Source organism: Cornus florida, unplaced genomic scaffold (genome assembly GCF_030987335.1).
Source record: "Cornus florida cultivar Cherokee Brave unplaced genomic scaffold, ASM3098733v1 CherokeeBrave_3.0.0_Hap2_Chr11, whole genome shotgun sequence".
Taxonomy (NCBI): Eukaryota; Viridiplantae; Streptophyta; class Magnoliopsida; order Cornales; family Cornaceae; genus Cornus; species Cornus florida.
In genome coordinates, this window is record NW_026775581.1 from 121812579 (window position 1) to 121829570 (window position 16992).

The window sequence follows — 16992 nt, forward strand, 5'->3', positions numbered from 1 at the left end:
TTCACACCACAAATGGACTCATTATTAACACCAAAAACAAAATAAACACGAATACAACATCTGGAATTTATATATTAGAATAAAATTAATTTCTGACACCAATGCAACTTCACTTGCTTATTAAAATTACTATTTTTTTTTATCTTCTTCGTCGTCATCATCATTTTATAGCAACTCGCTTGATTTAGAAATCTTTGAGGAGCTTTCGGACTTGTTCCAGTGTAACAAAGAGCACGATTGTAAATGGACCCTGTCTCGATATCGTAGGGATGAAACCCTTGTAAAGGGCCAGGGGCCCTTCTGATCGAATGGTCTTCATCGCGCAATCAATGGCTCCACTGTAAGGTGGGGCCATTCCTGGCTCCACCTTCATGTTCATCACACGTGTCTTGATCACATCCACTGGATTTGACGCTACTGCAGCAACGAACCCTGCTGAGAAGCTTGCAGTCACGTGGGTCCCAAGCCCATCCTTCATCAGTCCCTTGTCAAGAATGGTCTCCTTGATCTGATCGTACGATGCGAGCTGCGATGCTGTCACCAGCATTGCGCGGTTCACCGTAAGCGATGATCCGCGCCACAGGCTAGTGATTCCCTCGCTCTTTCTCATCTGTGATATGGCGTCCACTACGCTCTTGTAGTTTCGGCGTTGAGCCGGCGGGAGTCGGCCGTCGGCTTGCATGCGGACCATGGCGACGTCGGCCGGGTTGCCGACAGCGGCGCCGATTGCGCCGGCGATGAGGCCGGCGCCTATCTTGCGCACGAGGGGCATGTTACCTGTGTTCGGGTCGGTCCATTTTTGCTTCAGGATGTCGTACAGGCCCATCCGGGTGGTGGAGTAAAGGGTCTGGCGGAGGACGGTGGCGGACACGCCGGAAAAGAGGGCGGCGGCGCCGTCCTGTTGGATGATCCGGATCCCGACTGCGACTGGGCCCACACGCGCGGCTGGAGGGGGCGGAGGAACGCGGATGTTGCCTGAAGAGGCGTTCTGGAAGGCGAGGGCTGGCCGGATCTGGACGTTCGGATTCGGGGCATGGTTCTCGCCCTGGAGTTGCATGCGAACCTTGATTAGATCAAGTGGGTGGGTCGAACACCCCGCAACGATCGAAGCTATGCCTCCTTCAACAAATCCTTTGACACCCATGTCAGATTTTCTCGGAAAAAATTCTGATTAATTCCTAGCCGAGAAAATGAATTGGAGAAGGAGACAAAATCTGAGGAGCGGTTGTGGGTGTTCCTGAAAATCAACAATAGGACCAGTTGGAGCTTGGGTTCATCTCACTGGAGACCAGGAGATGAGAATGGAGGGCAAAGGCTACAGATGAGGAGTGTGGAACGCTGGGCCTCTGAGACATATGCTAATAGTAGAGAGAGAAACAATGTATGATGGGTTTTGGGGAAGACAAGGGGAGAGAGAATTTATAGAGGATAGGTTTTGTTGAGGAAAGGAGACGGAAATGGGGTGCCAAACACACGCAATCTGTAACGAAAGTAAATTTGAAAATCTCCCATTAACGTGGTGGTGGGGTCCACTACTGGTCTTTTATTTAATTAACTTTTCTACGTCTCATAATCTTCTGGAGTTCAGGGGGTGTATTAGAGTTTTACAGAAGTACCCATTGTCTTAAAATAAATATTTTTTTTTGAAAAATTGTAACTCACAATTTGTAAGTTACAGTCACTTTAAAAAATAAAAAATCAAAATCAAAAGAGGCATTTTTATTTAAGACCAAAAAAAAATACTATTCATTTGACATTCTTTAATTCTTTCTTCTTCTTTTTTACAAATAAGGGCTATGGTCCTTTCTCCAAAATGGCATTACATTTCTTGGAGTTAGCCAAAAAGGAAATTAAAAAAAGAAAAGAAAAGGCCTTAACCAAAAAGAATTTAAAAGGAAAGGAAACGCCTTAATAGAATATATATATATATATATATTTGTGGGGATTGAAAGGAAAGTTTTATAGGTTAGTTATTATATATATTTTTAGGCAGTTGAGTAAGACGAAAATGCAAATATTGAGATGAATATGGGATTAAAAAAAAAAATGATAGAATTAAAAATGAATACGTTGGTTCAACCACTAATGGGATATAAAATTTGAGAAAATCAAATGATTTTAGCCAGTGTCAGAGCTAGGAACATACTTCATATGTGTTCTGAATTTTGTTTTATAAAAATTGTGGAAGAGAAAAGATATGAGTCTTTTTTTTTTTTTTTTTTAATTTGGAAATTATGTTAGGCTGAGTTAGAAAATGAGGAATTTTATTTTTTTGAATTTGAAAGTTTTTCTCAAGTCTTTTGTCATTTTTTTTAGAAATTCATTGAGACAATTTTATAATCATTAAAATTTATTTATACAATATAAGAATAATATAAAATTCAGTGAGAGCATTTACCCTCACCAACACAACGGACTCCACCACTGATTTCAGCCATTTGCATATAAGACCAAGTACACCAATTTAAGAAGAAAAAATAAAAGGTCAAATTTAATATGAATAGAGATAATAAGAAAAGTTATTATTCCCATAGCATGTAATATATAATATAGTTGAACCATCTTAATCTGATTAATTATTTGAATATAATGAATAAAAAAATCGAATAATTTACAACATAGTTCACATTTGAGTTGCAAAGTATGAAGCAAAAAAACAAAAGAGAAATCAAAGGGGTGTTAACAAAAAACTTCTACAACATTGGATTGGAACAATTTGACCATAAAGATTTTCTTCAACACGTTTAAAAGTTGGTTTGTGATCTCTAAACGGTCACATAATAAATTTAGAATTTATAATTTAGAATACGAGGTTGAAGCGGCCAATAGTGGGACTCAAACGTTAAGCTTGACTTGGATTTCCTCTTGCTATTTTCCACATGTCCCCTGTCTAAGTTAGGGTTACCTAAACCTAGAGAATTGTGGAGTCAAAGACCACACCCAGCTGACTCCGTCATCATGTGAAAGTCACAAGAGGTGTCATTCAGGGGAGGCTGTTTATTGACTCGCTGTTCTTACCTTCGCACCGCGCACGCCGGAATTACTCGGCTATACCGACGTTGGACTTTGGAGGTTATACATGTGCACACGTATATATATACATACACACATATACACAAATTTTAGATTTTCTTTTTTATGTTTAAATTAGCAAGAAAGCTATTACTCTTGTGAGGACTTGAATTCTTTTGAGAGGCTAAACAAATATGATTATTCTTTTTTAGTAGTTATTTAAATTTTAAGGTTACTTTTACTATATGTCTATTTTTGGATGTTGGCTTTTATATTAATTTTTTTCTTTTAATTAAAATAAGAATGAAGTGTCAAAAAAATAATCTTGGACTTGAATTCTTTTGAGAGGTTGAACAAATATGATTATTCTTTTTTAGTAGTTATTTAAATTTTAAGATTACTTTTACCAGATGTCTGTTTTTGGATGTTGGCTTTTATATTAAATTTTTTTATTAAAATAAGAAAAAAGTGTCAAAAACAAATAATCTTACATATAAAATGTGCAAATACGCCCTTATATAGTTTTAAAATTGAGCAAATACTGATATTTTGTCAATTTGATAACTGAAATATTTAAAATGTACTTAAAACAAATTTAAAATAAAAACATTGATTTGAATTTTTAAGGGTATATTAAAAATATTTTGGGGTTTATTAAAAAAAATTGAACAAAATTAACGGTGAACAACAGATATTAGGCGGCAATGTTTACATATTTTCAAATATTAGTAATTTTTATGCACTTGATGAATAATGTGGATTTTTTTTGCATTTTATGCAACAAGGGCTTTTTTTTTTTTTTTTTTTTTTTTGTTTCACTTTACCAATTTTAGTTGGAATGTAAAATCAATATTTTTCTAATTTAAATTTTGAATTGGACATATAAAAAGTATATATTGAAGGCACGATATCCTCATTGTTCTTGGATTGAACGAAATAATTTTAATTATTGATTAATTAAGTATAACAATCTGACAACATTAGCTGGATGTTAGCTTTTTCTAAAAATGTAATATAAATTTCATAGCTTTGCTCGACGATTCATTGCGTATGTGTTTGTCAATTGACGACTCAATACAAAGACTTGAAAAATATCATAATTATTGGTTCTCTTTTTTTGTCCAAGCACTGGTATAGTTGCCTATTAAATGTGGACCCTACTAATATAAATTGCAGAAGACCATGCGTATTATTGATGAAAAGAAAGTTCCCCCACCTCCCATCTAGAATTATTCAAAGGTGGTTTTCCACCTCCACTTGTCTGCCTGTTAAAATATCACATTCTCTTAATTATTCATTACCATTGGCTCTTTATTTTTTTGGGATATAACTTGGAATATTCTAACTTGACTTTAGCAAGTTTTGCGTTTTGTGAGGGATTGAGTTGCTCTTTTGTTTGAATGTTCATGTTCAAACTTTACAATGTTTCCCTCTCGTCTAATTATTAACCCTTAGTATTATTATAAAAAAAAATTAAAAAAAATTGACTTTTCTAAACTGGTTTAAATACTAATTTATTTTATTGTTGGACTTAGTGATCTGAATTTAAATTGAATATAGGCAAAAGTCAAAATATTTACGAGCACATAGTACCCATACTACCAGCTTATAAAAAATAAAAATATGTTGACTTATTGCATGGAAAAATGACACTGACATTAAATAAAAAATGTAATACATTTTTGTTTTTATGGTATATTAATTCAATTTAATATAATAGTGTTATATAATATTGCATTTCAATTTATTTTTATAGCAAAATACAATAAACAAGTATGTTTTTATTTTTATTGTATATTCAATTTAATAGTGTCATTATTTGTATATCAAAATACAATACACAAATGTGAACAAAAGAGGATTTGGTTCCGGGAGAACAACGCCCATTATGTAATTAGAGGGTGACGTTTACACCATGCCTCACGCGGTCCATGCGACTAAGAAAAAGTTTTATTTGAATCATAAATCAGTGAATGGGAAGGAAAATGAAAAGAAAGCGAAAGAGAAAAGAAGGCAAAAGTTGGTTCCTGATATAATTTGTCATGTTTAAATACATTTTTTAAACAATGCCAATATATATATATATATTATTATAAAGAAATAAACTAATAATTTTCGCTATAATTTTCCTTGATTCTTGTTTTACATGGCATTTAAAGAAAACAAAATGATTTTCTTCTCTTTTACTTCAGCAAACACGTGAACCAAACGGAATCAAACAATTTTAGGATTTTTTTTTTTTTTTTTTTTCCTTCCTTAAATAAAATGATTTTCTAGATATCTTGGATGGTGCTTGTCATGATAGTGATATTGAACTGCTTTTTTATTTATTCCGGGTATCTTCCTTACGAGAAGCCATTAATGGAAAAGTTTGATTGGTCCAGTTAGCTAACAAGTCTTTGCCCGGTTTCTTACTTATTTATTGTTATTGACTTGTTCAATTCCTGCTATAAAGGTCATTTTCGTCTTCAATCACGCTCCAAATGCATCAAAAGGTTTGGCTTCTTGTTCACATCTACTTTATAGTTAAGTGAAAAAATAATAATTGAAAACATCAATTCCATAAACATACTTTACTTTTGCCGGGTAATTTTCATAAGGGTAAATTATACTCTCCCATAATTATTTATTACCATTATCTCTTATATGTTTTGGATAATTGTACTTACTCCCTTTTATTCACATGAATGTAACAAATCGATTTTTGTCACCAATTTCACTAATGGTGATAGATGATCAACACTAATGTAACAAATTTTTTAATTTCATATGATAAATATGCCCTTCAAATTACCGTGAACTATGAAGACGAATGTTTTTATCCGAAAAGATAATTATAATTCAATTCACGACATTTTCGTCAATTTAATTTTATTTAGTTAGGAGTATAATTGTTTTTTCCTTTTGCACATAATTGGCAAAAATGTGTTCATAGCAATTTGAAGGATATACTTATCATATGAAGCTAAAAACTTATCAGTTAGCAACTTAGCTATTGTCATTAACAGTAAGAGGGGTCAGAAGGAAAAAAAATGTAATCATCAAAATTATTGGGGAAGTAAGTGTAATAACCTTTAACTAGAAGGGGACTAAGTGTAATTTACTCATTTCTTAATGCATTTCTTCTTATTCGCTCATTGTTAATTGTGTGTATGAATTATCATGTCTTTGTATTTTAATTTTTCCTAAAAACAAAAATAATAAAATTTGTATCGTGTGGATCACATGGTCCTTGAATTATTGAGATTTTTTTGAAGCTCAACTTATGTGCAAAAATTGATAAAATAAAATGTGGAGAAACCATACGTTGCATGTGTTTTAACCATTTCTTATTTTAAGGATCATGTACCTAACACCCAATTGACCATATGTGTGTCTATATGTATATAAAAATACAAGTTGCTTATAAAAATGATGCTACATGAGTCATTAACACCACAACACATGCATGGTTAAGACTTTAAAATGGTTGAACATATTGTCTTTAGCTCCAATGCCAAGCACAATCAACTTGTGGACATGCCTGAAACTTAAGCAACTAATTGGATGGAGTTTAGGCACAAGGAATATGTTCCTTTCCTCATTTTCAATCATGCACTGCATTTCCACTGGTAATACAAACAACTGAATAAACAAATATTCGGGCGAAACATCTTCTCTGCTTCAAAAGGCTGATATCACGTTCTCCTCCATTGTATATATATATATATAATATATATAGAGAGAGAGAGAGAGGGGGGGGGGCGGCTTAGATTTAAAGTTCTGAAAAAGTTTCCCCCTTTTTGAAGATGTGGTGCCGCCTTCTAATAGAAACAAGTAATTTAAACAAATATTGTCCGGATGAAACTGAAGCCATTGTATTTGGCGCTGGTGTTTAAATTTGATTTTTAATTAAATTATATGTTACTGATATTTGTAATTGAGGAATAATTTATTTACTGCGCAAATGAATTAGAGTAAGTTAGGCTTCCGGAGAAATTTAGAGTGTCAGGTTTCGACTCTCTACATTTAATAATCTAACCTCTAACCTTTTTAGCCTTGTAAAAATAAAAAAATTACTGCACTTTGACTCATGAAAAAGTGATCACATTATGAAAATGTATGCATTTAATATTAACATCCCTTGTAAAACAAGCTGATAAAACAGAGATTATGAAGGTTCACCAATGAACACTAGACCAACTTTGAATTTACGCAACTAATAAAAATGAATTTCAATATTATATAAATGAATAATGAATGTCTAAATCTGCTCTTTCATTACCAGTATAAGAAAACACAAATAAATCAATAAGATAAGAATCTTAGGTTATTCAATCATCGCCGATTTAGATGTGCAACTTTGATTGGATCTAAATTGGATATATTAGTGATTTTCAACTTTAGCTGCCCATGAATTAGTAACATATGCCATAGGGATAACGTGGGTTTTCTTGATGGTTACACACCTATTCTGTCAGATGCTGTGGATTTGGATTCTACTCACTATTCTGATGGAATGAACTGTTTTCATTGCATTCTAAACAATATATAAATGTTATTTTCTACAAAAATAACATAATTGCCCTTTCCTATTTACAAATTCTCTCTCTCACATCCTGTCTCTCTCATTCTTTCTTTTTTTTCCTTTTTTTCTTTTTCAGAAACCATCGCTCACGTTCTCTGCATCTCTAATTTGGAGACAGAAGGCCGTATTACAGAACACTGGAGAGAGAAAATTCACAGTTCTCATCCCAAACCACTCCAAATTTGTTGATTGATGGTAGGGCTGCAAATGAACTGAATTGTTCATAAACAGCTCGAGCTCAGCTCGGGTTTATTCGTTTAGTAAATGAGTTGAGCCCGAGCCTAATTTACAGAGTCGTTTACTAAACGAGCCGAGCTTGAACAACGTTGGGCTTAGCTCGTATAAGCTCGTAAACATTGATTCGTTGAGGCTCATGAACAAGGCTCGGGCTCGTTATATATCTATACATATTTATATATATAAAGTAATGATGATTCATGATACTGCCTTTGAGAATATATATGTTACTTGTAGTTTTGTTTTTGGGCTTATGGGTTGAGTTTTGCTGATTGAAGCTGAACCTATTACTTGGGTGTCTTACTTGGATTGTATCATTTAATTTGGGCTTATCTATGTTATGGGCTTGATGTACATTATTTTTGTATTTATAATACGTCATACAAGTTTACTTTTTGAATTTTTTTTTTTTTTTTTTTTAAATTATATTTATTAAACGAGCCGCCGAGAAGACTTTGTAAACAAACGAGCCGAGCCTAAGTAAACCCAAGCTCGGTTCAGCTCATTTACGGGCCTAACTGATGGTATGAACAAATTGCAAGAATTGATGCGCAAAAAGAGAAGAAAAATAGGGATTGAAAATCAACTCAAGCGCGACAGATAGGCAGACACCCAAGCCGAACAATAGATGTACCCTTCAAAGTGCTCCATCATTCTTGAATTCTTATTCTTTCCTGCCTTCTAAAAAACCACCAAACAACTTCTGGAGTTGGCCTCAAAAGAGAGAACCAAGTTATAAAATCTTATGATATGTACATATACACATCTTAATCAAACACCGCGAGATTACTTAGCCAAAAAAAATAACCAAGAAATAAATGATTGAAATACTTGCATATTACGAAACAAATGGACAGTTTATATGGGTTGAAGAGATGGAATTAAATGGTTTATTCAACTTTTTATTTGATTAGTTTGATCACAAGTTGTAGTTTCAATTTTGATTGTTTTTGTACTTGAGATCGAAGGAATGTTTTAGACTCCAATATGTCTGTCCATAGAAAATTATTGCTCTTTCATAAAGAAATTGAAGGATACAATCTTTTGAGTACAAACGTATATACAAAAGACGTGGTAGGGGAGAGAACGCGAGAGAGAGTATGAATTCCAAACTGAACATGGTATTATACTTCTTGGGTTCAGGAATCAGGAATTATTCTGTAATTTCATTTTAGTATAATATGAAAGTGGAGGGGACTTTTGTGGAGGGCTAATGTCAACCAAAATAAACAAGTAAAATAATCTAATAAAAGTTGAATGACCTAAATAAACGAGTTAACCCCACTCTATGTTTGGAGTTCATGGACCAAAGTTAAAGAAGCTGTTTGCATGTTATAAAGAAAGGTCGAACCCTTACTCCTTGATTTAAAAGCTTAACTATTGAGTAATGTTTTATATATGTCCATATATACTTAATCACTTTTTCCATTAGATTTGATGTGGGACAAAATTTCTCTAACATTTTTTTCACTCAAACTTGCAACACCCTTGTTGTGCTCGGAACATCTTGTTCGGATCCGACACCTCTCAATGGGGCACACTCAGGAATGAGTTTACCTCCGACACCAACTATAACAAACCATATACTTCTCTTTAACCCGAAAGTTTTGACCCAAAAATTTAAGCTTATAGGTTTACAACTTGTTTTTGAGAGCTTAAGCTTAATTTTTGCTTAGTCGAGAAAAATGTGAAAATTACAAAAAACTGTATCAAAGTTTATTTGGTTTAGTGACATTATGAATATATATATATATATAAAGACTAGTAGTTTATTATTTTTAAAAATTAATTTTCATTTGCTCTTTCATTACCTGTATAAGAAAACACAAATAAATCAGTAAGATAAGAATCTTAGGTTCTTCAATCATCGCCGATTTAGATGTGCAACTTTGATTGGATCTAAATTGGATTTATTAGTGATTTTCAACTTTGGCTGCCCATGAATTAGTAACATATGCCATAGGGATTAAGGCCAACGTGGGTTTTCTTGATGATGCTGTGGATTTGGATTCTACTCACTATTCTGATGGAATGAATTGTTTTCATCGCATTCTAAACAATAAATAAATGTTATTTTCTACAAAAATTCTATGGTATTCCACTCTACTATTTTCTCAAAATGAAACTACAAAAAAGTCTTTAAACAACACCATGTTTAGTTCATATTTTTTTAATCTCATAATTGCCCTTTACCATTTACAAATTCTCTCTCACATCCTGTCTCTCATTCTTTTTCATCCTTTTTTCTTTTTCGGAAACCATCGCTCACGTTCTCTGCATCTCTAATTTGGAGGCAGAAGGCCATAGCACAGAACACTGGAGAGAGAAAAGTCACAGTTCTCATCCCAAGCCACTCTAAATTTGTTGATTAATGGTAGGGCTGTAAATGAATTGAGATGTTGAACAGCTCGAGCTCGGTTCGGGTTCATTCGTTTAGTAAATGAGTCGAGTCCGAACCCAATTTACAGGCTCGTTTAGCAAACGAGCCGAGCTTGAACAACATTGGGCTTGGCTCGTTAAGGCTAGTGTACATTGACTCCTTAAGGTTCATGAACAAGGTTCAGACTCTTTATATATTTATACATATATATATATATAAAGTAACGATGATTCATGATAGTGACTTTGAGAAAGTACATATTACTCTTAGTTTTGTTTTTGGGCTTATGAGTTGAGTTTTGTTGATTGAAACTGTCACTAGGGTGTCTTATTTGGATTGTGTCATTTAATTTGGGTTTATCTATGTAATGGATTTGATGTACATTATTCTTATATTTGTAATACGTTGTACAAGTTTACTTTTCGAATTTTTTTTAAAAAATTATTTTTATTAAACAAATCGAGCCCGAATTTTTTAAATTAATAAAAGTCTGAGCAAACTCTGTAAACAAACGAGTCGAACCCAAACTCGGCTCAATTCATTTACGGGCTTAATTGACAGTATGAACAAATTGCAAGAATTGATTGACAAAAAGAGAAGAAAAATAGGGATTAAAAATCAACTCAAGCGCGACAGATAGGCAGACACCCAAGCCGAACAATAGATGTACCCTTCAAAGTGCTCCATCATTCTTGAATTCTTATTCTTTCGTGCCTTTTAAAAAACCACCAAACAACTTCTGGAGTTGGCCTCAAAAGAGAGAACCAAGTTATAAAATCTTATGATATGTACATATACGCATCTTAATCAAACACCGCAAGATTACTTAGCCAAAAAATATAACCAAGAAATAAATGATTGAAATATTTGCGTATTACGAAACAAATGGACAGTTTATATGCGTTGAAGAGATGGAATTAAACGGTTTATTCAACTTTTTATTTGATTAGTTTGATCACAAGTTGTAGTTTCAATTTTGATTGTTTTTGTACTTGAGATCGAAGGAATGTTTTAGACTCCAATATGTCTGTTCAAAGAAAATTATTGCTCTTTCGTAAAGAAATTGAAGGATACAATCTTTTGAGTGCAAACGTATATACAAAAGACGTGGTAGAGAACGTGAGAGAGAATATGAATTCCAAACTGAACATGGTATTATACTTCTTGTGTTCAGGAATTATTCTGTAACTTCATTTTAGTATAATAGTAAAGTGGAGGGGACTTTTGTGGAAAGCTAATATCAACCACCTAAATAAACAAGGAAAAGAATCTAATAAAAGTTGAATGATTAATTTACCCTCACTCTATGTTCGAAACTCATGAATCATAGTTAAAGAAGCTGTTTACACGTTGTAAACAACAAGAGTCAAATTCTTACTCTTTGACCCAAAAATTTAAGCTTATGGGTTTTTGAGGGTGTAAACTTAACTTTTGCTTAAAAATGTGAAAATTACAAAAACTGTATCAAAGTTCATTTGGTTTAGTGACATTATGAATATATATATATATATATATATATAAAGAATAGTGGTTTATTATTTTTAAAAATTAATTTTCAGATAATTGAACCCCCAAGGCCCAAATGTTGATTATGTTGGAACTCGGAACGACATCGTCCTGTGTAATAGGAGTCCGCACCTAAAAAGAGAAAAAAAGGGGTTCGCGAGAGGTGCCCAAAAACCCAAATGCCGGTGACGATTTCATCGTTGATTCCCTACCACAAGCTCAACCACCAACGCCTGTCGGCGTCGCTTTCCGTAATCGTCGGAGCTAATAGACTAAAGATGACCACCACCGCCAGTGGCGGCGCCACCAACTCCGCTGGTGCGTACACGACTATCAAAGAGAGGGTCGCATTCGAACGAGAGATCAAAAAGAGCAAATTCATCGCCATTGCCGGCCACATCTCCGACGAACGGTCCGCTCATTCCTTCCTCTCTGAGGTACTTTTACATTACCTTGTATTCTCTGTTCCATCATTCGTCGCACTCCATTTCCCTGCTCTGTTTGGCTGCTCATTTTATCAATTATAACACGTTGTTTTGATGGGTACCAATTTCTTTGCTGTTTAAATGTAATTAATCTGGATTGTATGTCAACACGCAGGTCCGTGATAATAAAGCCACTCATAATTGTTGGGCTTATAAGGTATATGTTTATTATTGTATAATATATATGTGTGTGTGTGTGTGTGTGTGTGTGCATGTATCATCCCAGTTTTGTGTTCTTCTGACTTTTTTTTTCCCGTATTTTTTTCATCATCCTAATATGGGTACCGTTCCTTTTAGGCTCCATTTGGATAAACGAGTGGATTTGAAATGAATGTGTTCGAATGTAAACAAAAAGATTGTTTATTGATGTTGGATTCCATTAGAGAGACATTATCAGTATGGATTGCAAATGACTCCTTCCACCTTGTTATTTGAAATGAAATGGAATCCTCTGCTGAAAATACACACTGCTGTGCAGCAGAGGATCGGGCTCATTTGATATACGTACTTATAAGTGTCTCTCAAATCAGTATTCATAACCTAGACCTAAATCATTTTCTCTGAATTCATTATTATTGTTTTAAGTGATAAATTCATTAATATCAATCCTTCAATCCAAATGGAGCTTTAATTCATATAAAGCATGTGATGTTCTTTTAATCTGTGTGCTTGACCACCCTTTAGGGGTTATATGTGAGTTCCATTTCCAACATTTTCATGTGTTGGCTACAATGAGCATTTTTAAAATTGAAGAGGTAGGGTGTTTATGTCATTTATAAGTGAAAAATTGATGGTAGGACTTGTATGTCCTTTCCTATGAAGTGCATGGATTAGAAATCATGTTAGAAATGCAAGGATTAAAGGGAGAGCTCATGGTAAGCATGTAAAGGTCGCAGCATCCTTTTTTTCTCCGCTCTTCTATTAGTTGTTCCTTCTATTCTAGGTTGGCGATCAGTATCGGAGTAATGATGATGGTGAACCATCTGGTACAGCTGGCAAGCCAATACATTCGGCAATTGTTTCTTCAGGAATAGATAGAGTGATGGTGGTCGTGATTAGGTATTTATTTTCATATGCCACTGATGAACAATTACTGTCTTTATCTACAACACCTTTTCGTGTATGATTTCATAAGACTGCACTAGCTTGTGATACTACAATATTGCTCTTGCATTACGATAGATCACTGTTTATTAAGTCCCAAGTATAAATTTTTGTTATATATGTTCAGGCAGAAGATCTATGGTATGTTAATGATTTGGTACCCTTTCTATATTTATTCTCCTTAATGTCAGGCATTTTGGAGGTATCAAACTAGGCACTGGAGGATTGGTCAGGGCTTATGGAGGAGTGACATCTGAATGCTTGAAAAACGCCCCAACTTGTCTTGTGAAATCCAAAGTAATAAATTGCTTACTTGGGCTGCTTTATTTTTCTGTCTTTGATCCATTTTAATAACTATACTAAAAGTTGTTTTGTTTTCTGTCTTTGATCAATGTTTGTAACTGTACTAAAAGCTGTTTATTTTTTTGTCTTTGATCCATGCTAATAACTGTACTAAAACTTTAACTATTTGCAAGTTAGGGAGAATTTCTCAATTGATATGACCATTCATGTTCCTTACTGATAGAATTAAACTCTATGTAATAACAATTTTATTTATTTATTTTTTTTTTGGTAGGTTCCAATGGGTCTGGAGGTTACATTTGATCTTTTAGGAGTTTTGTATCATCAGGTAAGATCTGCTTTATGTGTTTTCAGAAGTCCTTCTGATTCATTGGCATTCTTTGAATTGGGCATCTTAATTTTATAATATCAATAGTCAGTATGATTCCCTTTCACATTTTCATCTCTTGTTGTGCTTTTCTAGTAGATAGTATGGTGTTTTCCAAATGATAGATGAAATTTTTATTCCTCAAAATACACAAAAGTAGCATATGTTTTTTACCCCCTTCCTATCTATGGTATTTTCTCATTTGGTTGTCATCATTACAAGACATGTGAGGTTAAATCCTTCTGAAAATGAAACCTTGCTCCTTTTGTTGTCTTTTCCCAATCACAACCTGCCCATGTGGTCAAATTTATCTAAGTTTGTTTGGAGGCAGTGAAGCACCATAAAGATTTCAAGTCTCAACTGTCATCTTCTTCAATGGTAAGCTCTACCTTCACTGTGTTTGGGCATCTATCATTTAATATAAAAACATATTAGAGCAACGATTTGGGTAAATTGATTTTCAAATTTGTTCTTAGTACTTTTATCTCCCACCTTTCTTTTTGATAAGTAAAAGAATCCACTAAAGGCACAAAGCGATGTACTCATCAACTTTTGAAAATAATGAGCTGCACCAAAAAGAAAAAATGACAGCAGTAACTTGAGGTCTATTCCTATTTCCAACTCCATACACACACAAACAAATAAAAATATATAATAATAAAAAAAGACTGGAAAAGAAAAAACTCTCTCCCTTACCAAACATTACCTCCAGAGACCCCTAGCCCTTTGCAACATACTCCTCCTTTTCCCTTCTATCTCTTCCATCATAGTTAATTGACCTTTACATTTCTTTAGTTCTCTCCCGCATCGAACTAGACCTCCTTTTCTCTTTGGCTGTCCACTCCTATTGATTGCCAACTCCAACCAGTGTCCCCAAACAATGTCATTGCTTCATCCTCAAAACCTGATATGGAACGTAAAAAAATGGCATATCCTCGATTCTCACCATCCTCAATTGTTTTTAAAGGGTGCTATGAATGTTTAACAAAATGAGGGTTAAATAACAATTCATGAACTAAAAACATGTAAAATTGAAGGGTTTAATACAAAATTTAACGATTTATCTCTAGGATTTGAGGGCTTTGTTTTCTTTGAAAAGACGTAGCACAGTGAGGAGAGAGAACCTTATCAGCTGTCGGTGACCAGATTTGTGTCTGGCATGTTATTCCGGCTAGGCTTTTGGCCCTGGCAATAACAAATCTGGAGAAAAAGTAAATTTATTTATTTATTTTTTATAATTTTAAAATTCTTCCTCATTTGCCCCTCTATTTTTTCCATTTCTTCCTTCTTCAACTTCTTCTTCCCTTGATAGGAGATTGCAGTTGGCATGTTTCCAATAGGTGCCATTTCTGCACCCATGTCCTGTACCCCTCTTTGTATCGTTTTATGTTGATACAGGTATTTTGGGATAAACAGCTGAGTCTTTGTAACATTGCCTGCTCCACATTTCATAAGAGAGACGCGTACTTACCAAGCCCTCTACTGGAGTCTTTTTAATTCAATGTTACAGTCTCATATGTATAGTGCCTAGATGTTACATGAATGAAATTGTATTGAACTGTACAAATTACCGAGGCATCTGCTATTGTGATTGGAAAACAATTGAGGATTATACTTTCGAATATATCTCAAGTTTTCATGTGAAGATTTTCTCTCACTGGACTATAGACTTGTGCTTGGTTATTTGCAGCTACAGTCTTTTCAAGTTGAGGACATCAAACAGGATTATGATACTGGTAAGGATGGTGTTACCATGGTTAGTTTCAAAGTTGATTTTGACCGGGTTGAGAGTTTAGAGGAAGCCATCAAAGCCAATTGTAGCCGAGAGATCGTGTTCTACAAGCACTGAAACAGATGGGCAGTTTCGCAAGTGCAATTTGGTTCCCTTTATGTTGACTAGAGGAAATTGTTAAACATTCATGACCTCAACATGAAGGCAACAGTTGCAGGACTGGTGACTGCACTTCTTTTCTTCTTCTTCTTTTTCTTCAGATCATCCAGTGACACAACATTGGCTGATGTGTTGCACAATTGGGTTATGACTTGTTGCTAGGAAATTTTAACTATTATAAGTTGACATGTTGGGTTAAAAAAAGGAAAATGTAAATGATTGAAAAAAGTTCTTGTACTGATATATCGTGTGTTGTATACAAAATTTTCACTTCGATACCTATTATATTCCATTCTCCTTCACACGACTTTTTGTAGTTTCTTCTTTTTATCCTTTATTTTATTTTTATTTTCTCCTCATATAATTCAAGATTATGGTACATTCTTGGAGAAATTATAGTGAAGTTTGGTTGGCAAATCCAAGCTTTAGGTTAGAAACTAGTAAGATTTCTATTTGAGGGATACTGAGCATTGAAAAAGATTGCTAGCAGGAGAGGTAGCTAGTGTCACCTTCGGAAATTGTTGCATGGTGGCAAAACTGGAATTGTAAAAGATGGGAGATGGGAATTGGGTGCTCACTGTGCTATTCGCAGTTAGGAAATCGAATATTTATATGCTTAAAAATGGACATGGAACGAAATTGGGTGAATTGACTGAATTTGGATCAAGAAATGGTACTGGTACAATAAAAAGAAGGAATTATATTCATGTGGAACAACAATAAACAATATTTTCAAAGACAAAAACATTAGTACAGAAGCGAGTTAAGAAATCCATGAAAAGAAACCTCAGCACGTCCAGATATGTAGGTATACATGGACTCGCCATTAGCCAAACTGCCAGAACATGAAACTTTCTTACATGTACATGGGAGAAAGATGAATGTAACAGTAGCATCTCAGGGGCTTGTTTTAGCGGATGGAGGTGGTGCGAGAAATGGGATTGTCGGCATTGTTGTTGGAATAGTTGGGATTGAAGTTGGGAGTGAAGTGACATAGCTGGCAATGGAGGTAGTGACACCTTTGGAATTGCAGGCATGGTTGGCAACGTCGGATTTGGCAAAGATGGAAATGGGGTGGTTGGCAATGGTGGCAGGGTGGGTTTTGGCAGAGACGGGGTAGTTGGCAGTGTTGGTAGCGGG

General features: G+C 34.4%; 2 protein-coding genes across 3 annotated transcripts; one reads left to right on the forward strand and one right to left on the reverse strand.

The window, feature by feature from the left end:
* LOC132283359 (mitochondrial uncoupling protein 5) lies at positions 1–1448 on the reverse strand. The gene has a single exon (XM_059785297.1). The coding sequence runs from the start codon at positions 1142–1144 to the stop codon at positions 185–187; it is 960 nt and encodes a 319-aa protein (XP_059641280.1). The 5' UTR covers positions 1145–1448; the 3' UTR covers positions 1–184.
* A 10359-nt stretch (positions 1449–11807) lies between these two features.
* On the forward strand, positions 11808–16159 carry LOC132284534 (uncharacterized). 2 transcript variants are annotated; one of them, XM_059786643.1, is made up of 6 exons: positions 11808–12139; positions 12303–12344; positions 13131–13246; positions 13483–13588; positions 13869–13922; positions 15630–15812. In XM_059786643.1, exons 1-6 carry the CDS (start codon positions 11882–11884, stop codon positions 15669–15671), a joined length of 618 nt encoding a protein of 205 aa, XP_059642626.1. In that variant the 5' UTR covers positions 11808–11881; the 3' UTR covers positions 15672–15812. The 2 variants fall into 2 exon arrangements, with proteins under 2 accessions (XP_059642626.1, XP_059642625.1); XM_059786642.1 differs by having other exon boundaries at positions 11810–12139; positions 15652–16159.
* Positions 16160–16992: the final 833 nt, after the last annotated feature.

What these genes read in the sequence shown, in the direction of transcription:
- LOC132283359 (XM_059785297.1), bottom strand. Translation starts at nt 1,144, where the DNA reads ATGGGTGTCAAAGGATTTGTTGAAGGAGGCATAGCTTCGATCGTTGCG.
- LOC132284534 (XM_059786642.1), top strand. Translation starts at nt 11,882, where the DNA reads ATGCCGGTGACGATTTCATCGTTGATTCCCTACCACAAGCTCAACCAC. An exon ending in GTGATGGTGGTCGTGATTAG is followed by an intron (nt 13,247 to 13,482) that starts GTATTTATTTTC and finishes CCTTAATGTCAG; the next exon opens with GCATTTTGGAGGTATCAAAC. An exon ending in CTTGTCTTGTGAAATCCAAA is followed by an intron (nt 13,589 to 13,868) that starts GTAATAAATTGC and finishes TTTTTTTGGTAG; the next exon opens with GTTCCAATGGGTCTGGAGGT.